This window comes from Manis pentadactyla, chromosome 3, assembly GCF_030020395.1.
Source record: "Manis pentadactyla isolate mManPen7 chromosome 3, mManPen7.hap1, whole genome shotgun sequence".
NCBI classification, from domain to species: domain Eukaryota; kingdom Metazoa; phylum Chordata; class Mammalia; order Pholidota; family Manidae; genus Manis; species Manis pentadactyla.
The window spans coordinates 46,479,182-46,492,127 of NC_080021.1; the positions used below are offsets into that span (position 1 = coordinate 46,479,182).

General features: G+C 40.8%; 1 protein-coding gene and 1 long non-coding RNA gene across 2 annotated transcripts in view; one reads left to right on the forward strand and one right to left on the reverse strand.

Annotated features, from left to right (window-relative positions):
- The first annotated feature begins 7,081 nt into the window (after positions 1–7,081).
- The window catches only part of LOC130682858 (uncharacterized), a 29,966-nt gene continuing 24,101 nt past the window's right edge, over positions 7,082–12,946 (forward strand). The window contains exon 1 of the long non-coding RNA XR_008996251.1: positions 7,082–7,180. This is a non-coding gene — a long non-coding RNA (uncharacterized LOC130682858). The remainder of the gene's footprint in view (positions 7,181–12,946) is intronic.
- LOC118935897 (zinc finger protein 770-like) lies at positions 9,442–12,161 on the reverse strand. Its single transcript, XM_036932550.2, is given in 2 exon segments — positions 9,442–11,746; positions 11,749–12,161. Coding segments are annotated over 2 exon segments (2,103 nt in total). The 5' UTR covers positions 12,080–12,161; the 3' UTR covers positions 9,442–9,974.

Sequence of the window (12,946 nt, forward strand, 5' to 3'; positions counted from 1 at the left end):
ATTTTAAATCTCTCTTTTAACTTTCTTTTGGTTCCTCAACAGGTCTCTTGGGAGGCATACAAATTCAGAGTGTCTTGAAATTCTGCCAGAAATGTGACAGAGTTGCAGCAGTGTGTATAGGACTTGAGTGTGTGAAGTGCAGCTGGGTAATGCCCGGTTTACCTGAGCCCAGAGTGTAACGCATCTGCCTGAACTTGGCTCTCTATTTTGCCATTACTCTTAGTTGAGCATGTGCTGTGAAAGTCACCAGGTGTCAACAATCTAAGCCACCATTCCCTGACTAAATCTTCTCAGGAATTAAGGTGCTTCTGACGGAAGCATATTCCAGAACTGGTGGTCACTGAAACTGTAAATTCACATAATCCTTTGCTTTCAACTAAATTAATGCTCTAAGTCTTGGAAGATTAAAAAAAGAAAAAGAAGACAAAACCAGGTTAGAGTACATAATGGGTAAAATAAAATTCTGAGTACTGTAACTGGAAAGATATTTTTATTCTTTTTTTATTCTTACATATTATTTTTTGAGAGAGATGTCTTTTTATTATTTCAATAGAACTGTGAGTGGGAAAAAGAATATTGGTTGCGGTATTTTTGGCTTTGTAACCCACCAATCATAGTTTCATTCTTTTGAATGTGATAATAAAATAATAGATTATGTGTATATGCTGGCATCATGCTGAGTATTCTACATGCACTCTTTAGTTCTCACAACAACCCTGCTGTGGGTGTTATTATTATTCCCATTTTGCAGATGAGGAATGAAATTAAGTAACTAGCCTTGTGACACTATCTGTAGAGCTCAGGGCATATTTGTTATCACCAAATGGTGTTTGTAATCTATAGGCTCTCTGATTTTGTGCTGGGCTTATGTTCCATTTTTCCTTGTATATATTTTAAATTATGATCATTTTGGGGGTGCAGACTATATCTCAATAAGCTTTAAGGTAGATTTGTGTTTCATTTGATATATGACATTCTATTAAAATTCCTTACATTTACATACCATTATAGCACTTGCAAAATGCTTTTAAAAATAATATCTCCCTTAATTTTAGCATTCTCTGGAAAGTCAACCTATTCTCCTAGTATCAGAATCATACTGATCATTAAAAATGCAGAGGAAAGCTTTCCTGGAACTCCTCTTCTCTCTACTTCTATTGCTTTACAGTGTCCACTATGATTTCATTATGCCATTTAATCCTCAAACCAGCCAACTGAAGTACATGTTATTCATCACATTTTGCTGCTGAAGAAATTGAGGCTAGAGAAGTGATTTGAGTGTCACAGAGATGAGGCAGAAGGGAAGTCAGAGAGATCTGAAGTGTGAGAGGGACTCAGCCTGCCATGCTGGCTTTGAAGATGAAAAAGGCCACTGCAAGGAAACAGGCACTGTCTCCAAAAGCTGAGGACACTGCCTGTCCAACAGCCTACAAGGAAACGAGGACCTTAGTCCTACAACCTTGTGGACCTGAATTCTGCCAACAACCCTAACGAGCCTGGAAACATATTTTCCCCTAGTGCCTCCAAAAAGGAATCCACAACCCTGCTGAACTCCTGACTCATGCAAATTGTGAGATAATGAATTTGCTGTTTTAAGCTGCTAACTTTGTAGTAATCTGTTAACAGTGCCAACAGACTACAAATACAGCCACAAAAGTGTTTAGGGTGATTCAGATGATCTCAAATTCCATACCATTTCCACTGGCTCCCAGAATAGCACCCAGCACTGCGGTCTCTAAAGGTGGGCAGGCCATCCACCCCAGGTATGCACATGATGACTCATTTAGGTAAAGAAAAAAAATCTCAACTTTAAATTTGTACTTTTGTGTAGGTTTTATAATACAATTAATGTATTAGGATAGTGGGATATTTATACTTTACATATATTTTGTTGCCTGCTCAATGTTTTTTACTAATAGGGTTGCATGAGCAAAAGGCATATAGAACAGTGACCTAGTGGAGAGCAGGATGTAGAGTAAGTATGCTCTAGTGGAAAGCACATTGCATTTAGACTTGGAGCCATAGATTTTATTTCTACCTATGATGATAATAAGCCCAATGTCTTGGGCTGAGCCACTTAAGATGCCTGTCTTACATTTCTGTACGGACCCTGAGGTAGGCATTCCGGATGCCCCCTGAGCTTCTCTAGAGAATGAAGATGCCACATTGACATCCAAATCAGTAATGATCACCTCTGAACCATGTCTTTGTTTTGAGAGGAAAAGAGAGAAACTTAGACAAAAAACAGTTTTTACTAAGTTGTCTGGTTGCTTGGACTAATTGATCACTGTGTTTGACTGAATACAGTGAGCAACTTCTGGTCAGGCATTTTTCTGATTCAGTTTTTTAAATCTTCCCAACTTCTAATCTGGTACTTTGCACCAGATTAATAATAAGATTTTGTAGAATGAATGGAGAGACTTGAATTGATAAAATAAAAATATTAAGGTTAAAAAGAAGCATTGGCAACATAAATTATAGTGATGTCTCTTATTTGTTACCAAGGCCCAGCTTACCTGACTGCTTCCATTAGACAACAGGATCTCAAGGGACTGGGAGTAAGATTGATGTGTCTAGGGATATTCCAATGGGACTTTCAGAATAATCTAGCTACATGTGTATAGTACCTATCATGCACCAGATGTCACAGTACTTAGAAATATTTTCTGTATATTAACTCATTTAATGCTTACAATAACCATATTGGTTTAGTACTAATATTACTCCCCTTTTACAAATGCATAAAGCAAGGCACAGAGAGGTTAAACTACCTGCCCAGGTCACATAGCTAGGGACTGGCAGGGCAGGGATCCAGACCCAGCAGGCTGGCTGCAGAGTCTGTTCCCCTCATCACTCTGTCCTGTTGCCTCTCCAAGGTATGAGGTGGTAAGGCAGGCGTAGGAGGACTCATTTCCTGAGTCCATCAAGCATAAGTATTTTTTAGACTTCTAATTCACCATGAATAATGAAGGCTACCTTCCTTCCCCATAGACTCAGATAATTGGGCCAGAATTGGAGAGCCCAGAGTGGGCTCAATGTTCAGTGTTGCCATGGAGAGGAGTAGGGGGTAGATCTTGGCACAAAGAGCTCTCTGGCCTTGGGAAAATTAATTAAACTTTCTGAGCCAGTTTCCTCATATGTCAACATGGAGCTGCCAATATCTACATGAGGCTGTTGTGACATTAAGTGAAATAATGGGTGTAAAGTATGATGTTTCAGGTATGGGACTCAGCAGGCACTTAATAAATCTTTGTTGAACTGCATTGAACTCCTGGTCTGAGTGTCTCTGGGGTCCTGAAGATGTTAACATGCAGGAGAGAGGATATGAACTACTTCCCTTAGCACAGCTTTGCCGACAAAGAACTCAAATGCACCTTGTCCCAAGCCCATCCCATGATCTCCTGTCCTGGCATCCTGATCTGCCTGTCTCCTGTGTTCTCTGAACCTCTCTTCATGACTGGATTATTTTCCCAGAGTCCTAGGTTGGGAAACCATATTGCAGAGCTTTGTTGAGTCTGCTTTCATGAAGTCAGTAGGATTCATCCTTCTCTCTGTTTCCTTATGGCTAAGGCTTTAGGGTAGGTCCTTATTAGTAGGCTTCAATTATAGGCAGAGTCTCCTAACACATCTCCGAGTCTCCACACTGCTACTGGTTATCTGTCCCAAACAAGCCCACTTACTGCTTCCCCACATGAACCTGTTTTTACCTTTGCACTGTTTTTACCGAGGCCATGTGTAAACTAATCCTTTTCATTGTCACATCCTGTCCAGGAACAAAACATGCCCTTGACTGCAGTAGCCTTATACTATCTCTGGAGTATCTAAGTGTGATGATGGTGGCGGGATGGGGTGCATCAGCTGATGGGCAAGGGAGCCCCCAACACTGGTGTTGCTTAGACTATTACTCAGAGATCAGGGGTGCTTGCCAAGCCCATTAATTTCTCCTTCCTTTCCACTTTCCACCTTTCTTACATCTCATTGTCACCGACTCTTCCACCAAAGTATATACAAGAACAAAAGCCAACCCTTGAGAATTTACAGAAATGCTGGTGGGGGCTCTGGGGACAATCTCTGTATCAAGAAATTGGGAGATACCATCTATATAGGCTTTGGTTTCCAAATACACAATTTGTAGGCCCAGGGTCATTTAGGTCACTAGGCTATAGTTTAACACACTCAAAAGGAATGTATTAATAATTATCTTTGTGATCTCTATAGATATGATAATCTTCATCACAAATTAATTTTCTTGTAGGATCCAATCACGTCATTCCATAATTTCTTTCCATTGCTTAGGCAAGAGACCAAAACTTTACTTGTTAAGTTTAAAACATTTCTGTAATACTAATTGTGTACTGGCACTGTTCTAAGAACTTTACAAATCTTAATTCATTAAACTTCATGAGGTAGGTGCTATTATCTTCACCCCCATTTTGCAGATGAAGAAACTGAGGCACAGAAAGGTCAAAGAACTCTCTGCTGTAACACAGTTAAGCTCCTGCCTCTCTGACAGACGTCATCTCATTGTTCCCTCTTGCCCTCTCCTTCTGGTCATCTTTGTGTTTTTGTACAATATACTGAGCCTGGAATACATTCTTTGCTTTTCACTCGGTCCCCAGTGGTGGTAATATTATATTGTGAATGTACTTGAAAGTGGTAGAATTCTAATAGCCACAGTTCCCTTGACAGTGGGAATTGATGAACCTTAATCTAAAGGCCTAATGTGGTTTTTATTTACTGCTTTCACATCTGTGCTTTCCCAGGTCTTCCCCGTCTCTGCAGGGAGGACCAGAGCTCAGCCTTGTGTTCTCTCATCCATCCTTCCCCATGTTTGTTGGGAGGAGCACTGTTCATGCTTGTGCCCCTGCCCACCCTCGGGGAGTTTTCCCTGACTCGTCTCTTGCCCCAGACCCCATCCCTCTGTAGGTATTCTCAGTTCTGTCTTCATAAGCCATCCTGAATCTAACCACTTCTCTTCCTCTCCAACAGCACCAGATTAATCCTAGCCACTGTCACCTCCTGCCTGGACCACTGCAAACGCCTCCTTTGGTCTCACTTCTTCTCTTGCCTCTTCCAAGGCAGCCAGACCGTTCACATCCCTCCTCTGAGCTCACCTCCAAATGCTTTCTTGTCACATTCAGGACACAATCCAGTGTCCACCCACACCTACCAGGTCCTTCACAATACTGCCCATGGCTGTCTCACTTTTGTTTCCATCGTCTCCTTCCCCTGCTGGCTGCTCTCAGGCCCACTGGCCTTCCTCCTCCTCTAGCAGCATTCCAAGTAGCTTCCCACCTTGGATGTCTGTTCACTCGCTTGCTCTTCCCTTCTGGAACACTCTGCCCCAGATCTGCCCGTGGTTGCTCCTTCCTATTCTTAACCTCTCAGTTTCAAACTTTACCTCCTCAGAGAGGCCTTTTCTGTCAGCATTGCTGTCTCTCCCCTAACCCTGTGTTTTACCTTCATGGCACCTGTTTCTTTTCACTACATAGGTAATTGCTTTTCTGTTCTCTAGGATGTACAAGACTCAGCACCCAGAAAAATACCTTTCACATATTAAGAGTTTCTTAAATATTTGGAATAATGGATGAATGGATTATGGAAGAAGTAAGATGAATATGGGAGAAGAGAGAGCTGGATATTTCCAAAAGGATTTCTGTTGAGAGCAGCAAGGGCGCTCAAAGGCAATCTATCTAGGGATGATTCCCTCCCGCTGACAGCAATCCAACTACTCAGGGAATAAGGTGAGCTGGAGCTCTGGGAGCCTTCCTCACCCTCTCCGTTTTGCATGCCTACCACCTGCCCGTGGGGCTGCCCACCCTGCTGGCTGGAGGCCCCTGGAGGAACCTCTGACTGTCATTGCCGTGCAGGGCAGCTCTGCTTTTCTCCCTTTGCCCATTCTCTGGGCTGGGCCTGCAGAACCCCACTGCACAGGGCATTATTGTCTACGTCTGGGAGGTGCTGAGAGCCTGTTTGTATACTTGAGAGCCAGGTCCTTAAGGAGAAGCTCAGTACTCTGGCTGAATAGCAGAGCCTTTCTCAGGGAGTCTTTCCAAGAAGGTTCAGCTCAGGCCTCCCAGGTAGAGCAATGATTTGTAGCAGTTATAGGCCTCTTTCAATTCTACTTTCATCTCCCCATCAATTTTGCCATTTGCGGTTCATAATGGAAATGAGGATAGGTGGTGTGGATGAAGCAGATACTAGACACTTCTCTCTCTCTCTCTCTCGCAGCTGGGCACTCCTGGGGAATCAGCTGAATGGGTATTTGCTTCCTTAGCTCTTCTCTGGGTTTCACCAGGTTGGGGTTACCTGGAAGGTGGTCATCAGTTCTGTGGATTGGTTCATATTGTTCTGTATGAAAACAAATGAAAGAATTAAGAGTACCCCTTGACATAAAAGCTTAAAAGTAACCTAAGTATTTGAGTTGTGACAATTTATACCAATTTTAGGAATACACTTCACTAAAACAGGATGAAAAATATATTACATTCATACAACTTCCCTCTACCCAGTTCGTAGGGGGCAATGAAATGTTTATTTTACTGCAGGTTGATTATAATGCTGACATTATAAGGAGGACTGGTATTTATTTTGCTTTAAGAAAACTCAAGACATCTATGAGGCCATATCATGTATCTAGAGGTCAGTCTGGAACACAGCTTTGATCTGAAAAAGTAAGGGGAAAAGGCTATGAAGATATGAAGCAGGAGAATCATGTCCCTGTAGACAAGCCTTAGTACTTCTTATTCTTGACTCTCATTCAATATTCTAGTCTCAACATTTTCAGCTGTCTTTTTTTTAACCAGCTCAGAGCAGCTAAGAAGCAGCAAACTGGAAGAAAGCAGCAGAAGTTGCAAGTCAAATTTACACTGACAGAAGAGAGAAAATGACAGCTGAAAGCAAGCTGGGTGAGAGTAAAGCTCGACCAGAATGAAGGCGTGCGTAGACTAGCTCGGAGTTCCTGGCTTTAGTCTGCAAGTCCAGGATGGGCACAAGTCCAGAAGACCTTCAGGGAGGGGACATGGGAGGGAGTGGCTCCAGCTAAGAGGATGTGAATCTCTAAAAGTTGTTCATGAGTTTTCTGAGTCAAAGAGCTCTGACCAGAGGGAAGCTGAAATAGGTAACTGGCCGAATGTTGCTGGTTCATGCCAGATGCTGGAGACCAAAGGACCTTTCTGAGGTAGGTGTTAGCAAATTAATGGAGGTGTGCCCACATCCGTATGGGTGGTTGGGTTGATTCAGAGACTAAATTAGAAGAGTTCAGGTTTTTGGTGGCTTAGTTCCTTTTATATAAGTATTTAAAAAATATGCCTCAGACCAGTAGCTTCAAAATAGAGAATGTATGCTCTGATGATCTTAGGGTATGTTATGTCCATTGTATATAGTGCCTTTTTATCTAAACATGGAAATTAAGCTTTAGTTGAGGGAAGTGTGACAGCAGCATTTGTGTGACACATAAAAAATAAAATAAATATGCTCAGATCAAAGTACAAAACAAAAAGCATTTGAAAACGAACAGTCTGTAGAATAGTATGACTCAATCAAGCAGTCTGATGAATTGTTTCAATTTCCTGCCCCCAGTGTCATATGCATGCTTATCTGTATCCATAGCTTCACTTTCCCCATTACTCCTTTTTCCATGTCTTCCAATGGAACGGATGTTCACAATGGAAGGAAAGAAGGAAAGATCTTTCCTCTTTCTAAAGGTGGTTCCTCCTCCTACATTCAGGGTCCCAGTCTCACCAGTTAATTCTGAATCCTTACTCCATAAATCTGTTCTCTTCCTCTTACTCACATATTTAACCCTTTTCTGTTCAAATTACAAATGGTTTCACAATTCTTCCATCTTAAAAAAAGCTCCCCAGCTCTCCATCCTGAATGTGCTGTCCTTTCTTCTCCACACCTCATTCCTTGAAGTTTCTCCAAGGGGGGCCCACACCTCCTACATATCCTCTCTCTCTTCTTTTGACTTCTCTCCTCCTGCAATAGGGTTCTGGGCCCACATTCCACAGAAGCTGCTCCAGCTTTCATGCTCTTGCCCTAACCACCAATGACCACCTAGTGCCAAACCCAGTGGGCACGTTTCCTGCTTGTTTTAGTTAACTTCTCTTTGACATCTTAAACATCCCTTCTTCTTTGACTGTCCTTTGTCCACCACTACTTGTTAACACTCATGACCACCTACCTTGGAAATCACTTCTCTCATGTAAAAAATGGAAAACATAATCTTTGCTCTGACCTGGTTCTTCCACCTGAATTTCCCTCTCTTGATGAACACCAGCACCATCTGCCGTATCATCTGAGACTGAGCATCCACTACCTCTACTGATGAGCCAGTGAAAGGCAGTCTTCTTTTTCTATTACTGTGTTTATGATTTCTAGCATTTCCTTGATTATTTCCTGGAGTTTTTGTCTCCCTGCATGCATTGCTCATTCGTTCTTGCATATTGTTTAACTACTTTTTCCATTAGTGCCCTTTAATGCTAATCATAGTTATTTAGGATAATTCTGACAGATATCTGAGTCTGGTTCTGATGATGGTTTTTTTCTCTTTGGATTGTGTCTTTTCTTGCCTTTTGACATACCTTGTGATTTTTTTGTTGAAAGCTGGGCATATTGAATTGCATTATAGGAGCTGAGGGAAATAGGTCTTCAGTGGGAGGATTTATGTTAACCTGGTTAGGAGTTGAGCTGTGTTTAGTATTTATTTTAGCTGTAGGTGACAGAAGCTTCTGTTTCCTTTAGTCCTTCTTTCTGCTTTCTCTTGACTTTGAGGTTTCCCCAGGTATTGCTCCTTGGAGAAAGTTTACATTTTGAGCTTCTTTCAGCTGTGATCCACTGTCATTACTCTGGAGCCTGTTGCTGGGGTGGTAGGCGGTGAGAGAGGAGGGGTGGCCTACAATGTTTTGATTGCCTCATTCATAGGTTCACAGGGAACCTATGTTTGGAGATGGCCTCCACAAGTATAGCCCTTTCCCTGTCCCTGTACTTCATTCCTGGGCTACAGCTTTCTCACCTATTTCCTTGAAGCCTGGCTCCTTGATGACTATGGGTTTATTCCCCGCTCCCCCACCCCCCACCCAGGTGTGATAGGGGTGAGGTGAGGTGGTCTTTGGTCCTGGGGAATGGGCCTTTGTTGTGGTGATTGCTCTGGGTGGGTTTCACAGTGATTGCTCTTCCCCTCCCCCTGCCAGGGCTGGTGGGGGATCTTTCTCAGATACTCACTAGGAGAACCTGGAGTGGTCCCTAGAGGGAATGCTCAGGGAAGGCCCCTGTCTCCAAGACTGTGGCCCCAGGAATTTCCTCTTTTACACAAGTCTACACAGAGCATCCAGCAATTTTTCAAAATTACCAGTTGAGCATTCCTGCCAGGCTCTTGATAGGTCCAAGCAAAGTAATTGATTCTCAGGGTTTGTCCAGGTTTTTTTCTTTCTTTTTTTTTTTTTTTTTCTCATCCATTTTTACTTTTATTGCCTTTACAGTTTTTAACTTTACCAGAAAAAGTCTTTACAAAAGAATATGTGCCACAGGTGGACAAAATTAAACTTTCATGTGAAATGTAAAATAAATGAAATATACTGGGGCTATTTGCTGCAGCCCAAAACCAATTTTTGCCTCTCAGTCTTTTGAATATAGGACATGGCATGTCTTAAGGAACAATCCCTTCAAAAAATGAGGTTGAATTATTTGTACCACATCATGACTTACATTTTCAACAAAACCAAAGTATATATTAAAACAAATGCTTACTTTATGGCAACAAATCATGTTCTTCCCTCTAAAAATTAACTTAGCAGTTCCCAAAATACTGTGTTAATTTCCTATGTATTTTACCTCGTACTATGCATGGCAAATGACTGCCTATGAAGTAACTCAACCTCATGCTGTCTTTTGATAAAAATACAGTTTAAAGGATACAGGATTTGAGAAAAAGATCACCAAAGACCCCTCAAATGTGTTAGTGGTTCTGTCGGTTATATAACCAAATTTAAGACAACCACTTTTTCTTCTTAGGGTCACTCCTTAAAGTGAGTGAGTTGATGTCTCTTCCAGTGAGGAGCCTGTCTGAATGTTTTGCCACAAACTGAGCATTCAAATGGCTTTTGCCCTGCATGAATTAGATAGTGTCTTTCCAGTTTAGATGGAGACCTAAAACTTTTAGAACAAACACTGCATTGGTAAAGAAGGCCATCATTCCTCTCGGTTTGCCCCGAGTGATGACGACGACGACTGTGATGGCTCTGCTCTGGCCCCAGAAGCGTTCCGGAGAGACGGGGCTGCCTGTTGCTATAGGGAGTAGCAAGAATGAAATCCTCTGACTCCGACTTAACTTTTATTTCTGATATTGGATCTGACTCTGGGCCCTCATATTTTTGAAAACCAAGAGTCTGGCATTGTTGGGAAGCATTGTAGTTACCATTATCACCTGGATGAATGAAAAGTTTGTTCAAATTTTCAAATTCTACTTGGCAAAGAGATCTATAAGGAATCTTATCACTGTGAGTTAACTTATGTCTTTTTAAGTGAGCTGACTGTGTAAAAGATTTCCCACAAACATTACAGCCAAAAGGCCTCTGTCCAGTATGAATTAAATAATGTCTTTGTAGTTTGGCTATAGAAGGAAACACTTTCTTACATTTGTCACAAGGACACATCTTATGTCCAGTATGTAAGTTTTCAGTTGGAACTGAAAAACCACACTGAAGTACTTCACAGTTATTAAAGAATTCCTCACCTGATGAACCATAGATGGATACGTCTTTATCATTCACTGAATTATCTATAGTTAACACACTTTCGGTTGTAAGGATACCTTTCAAGTTTTTCCCAATATTTTGGCTCTGGAAATGCTTTTGCCAAGAAAATGGCAAAGCCAATGTTTTCTTCTTTTTATTGCCAACTGTCTTATATGTCCCATGTTTGCCAAGAGAACCCATAAATGTTCTCTGTGTTTGCTCAGGACTCTGCTCAACAGACATAAGATCACAATTTTTCAGTAAACTCTTTTTAAATGCTTTTTTCTCAGGTCGAAAATTATCTGATTTCTTGCCCCCAGCCCGTTTAAGTTTAGCCAAGATTTTCTTAACAATGGTTTTATAGTTGTAGCTTCTTTTGAGTCTGCTTGGAATTTTGCCACCTCTGGCAGGAAAACACTTGTGTCCATTGAGAATCTGTTCTGATTCAAAACACTCTTCACACTCTGAACACTGAAAGGGGACAGTATAAATAGAGTGGTCATCAAGTTGATTATTCTCTTCGGAATCGCCTATATAACCATTTTCAAAGCCATCCTGCTTTGCATTTAATTTATTAGGCTGGGCGCATGATTCTGGACTCTTCACCTTTAATGAAAGAGTCTGAAAAGTCTTATTTCTGGTATGGGTTTGTTTATGCTTCAGAAGTTTGCTTTGAATCTTAAATCCTTTTTGACAAAAGCAACATTGAAAAGGTCTTTCTTCTGAATGTGTGAGCTGGTGGATTTTTAAATGAGTTGACTGTCGGAAAGATTTACTGAACAGGACACATTTAAAAGGCCTCTGACCAGTATGAATAAGTGTATGCCTATCAAGTTTTGATTGTGACGGAAACATCTTGCCACAGATTGTACATGCGTGAATATTTTTTTTCTTTGCAGGATCAGACTTAGAGCATGGACGTAATGCCCACCTCTCTTCTGCAGTGAAAGTATGATATATTCCATACACAGGTTTTTCTTGCTTGGCTTCCAACAATCTTCTGACCTGTTGACATCATTCTGGTAGGTTTCATTGTGAAGTTGTTGGTGTTTCATAAATGTCTTCAGGTTTTTAAAGTGGCGTTGACAAATACTACATTTAAAGGGCAGATTATGAGTTAGTTGATGTCTCTCCAGATGAACTAGTTGCCTAAAGGTTTTATGACACACATCACATTCAAATGGCTTTTGACCAGTATGAATGAGATAATGCCTGGATAATTTTGATGGTGTTTCAAAGTACTTGAAGCAAATATTGCAAATATGTGGCCTGTTTCTAGGTAGCTTATTGACTACTACACACTGTTGAATCTTTAGCATTTTTAAATTGCTTTCAGCCATCATATTCTTCAGTGATATACTCTGATGAGCTCCATAGTGTTCTTAAACTCCACAGATGTCTGGAGCTGGACCCTGCCAGCAGGAACGTGCCACGATGGCAGCCCAGGTTTTTTTTTTTTATAAAGATGGGGATGATAACTGCCAATATCTTCACAAATCAGAGCTAAGTACAAAGTTTACTACATTCTTAATCCTTCATTGTCTACATCTAATTCTATCACTTCTATTTCTAAAATATTTCCTGAAACATTCTCAGTTTTAGTCAATAAATCATGATTTGTTGTCTGGATCATTGTAGTAGTCTCCTGGCCATTCTCCTCATCTCCAGTAATGCGTGTGTGCAGTAGATCCTTTAAGTCTTATCTTTTTTTTTTTTTTTTGGATAATTATTTTTTATTGAAGGGTAGTTGACACACAGTATTACATTAGTTTCAGGTCTACAACACAGTGATTCAACATTTATATACATGATAATTCTAGGTACCAGCTATCACCATACCAAGTTGTTACAATATTTTGACTGTATTCCTTATGCTATACATTACATCCCGGTTACTTATTTATTTTACAATTGGAAGTGTGTATATATGTATATATTTTTTTTGTGAGGGCCTCTCTCATATTTATTGATCAAATGGTTGTTAACAACAATAAAATTCTGTATAGGGGGGGTCAATGCTCAATGCACAATCATTAATCCACTCCAAGCCTAATTTTCATCAGTCTTCAATCTTCTGAAGCATATCGGACAAGTTCTTACATGGAGTACAAATTCTTACATAATGAATAAGTTACATGGTGAACAGTACAAGGGCAGTCATCACAGAAGCTTTTGGTTTTGCTCATGCATTATGAACTATAAACAGTCAG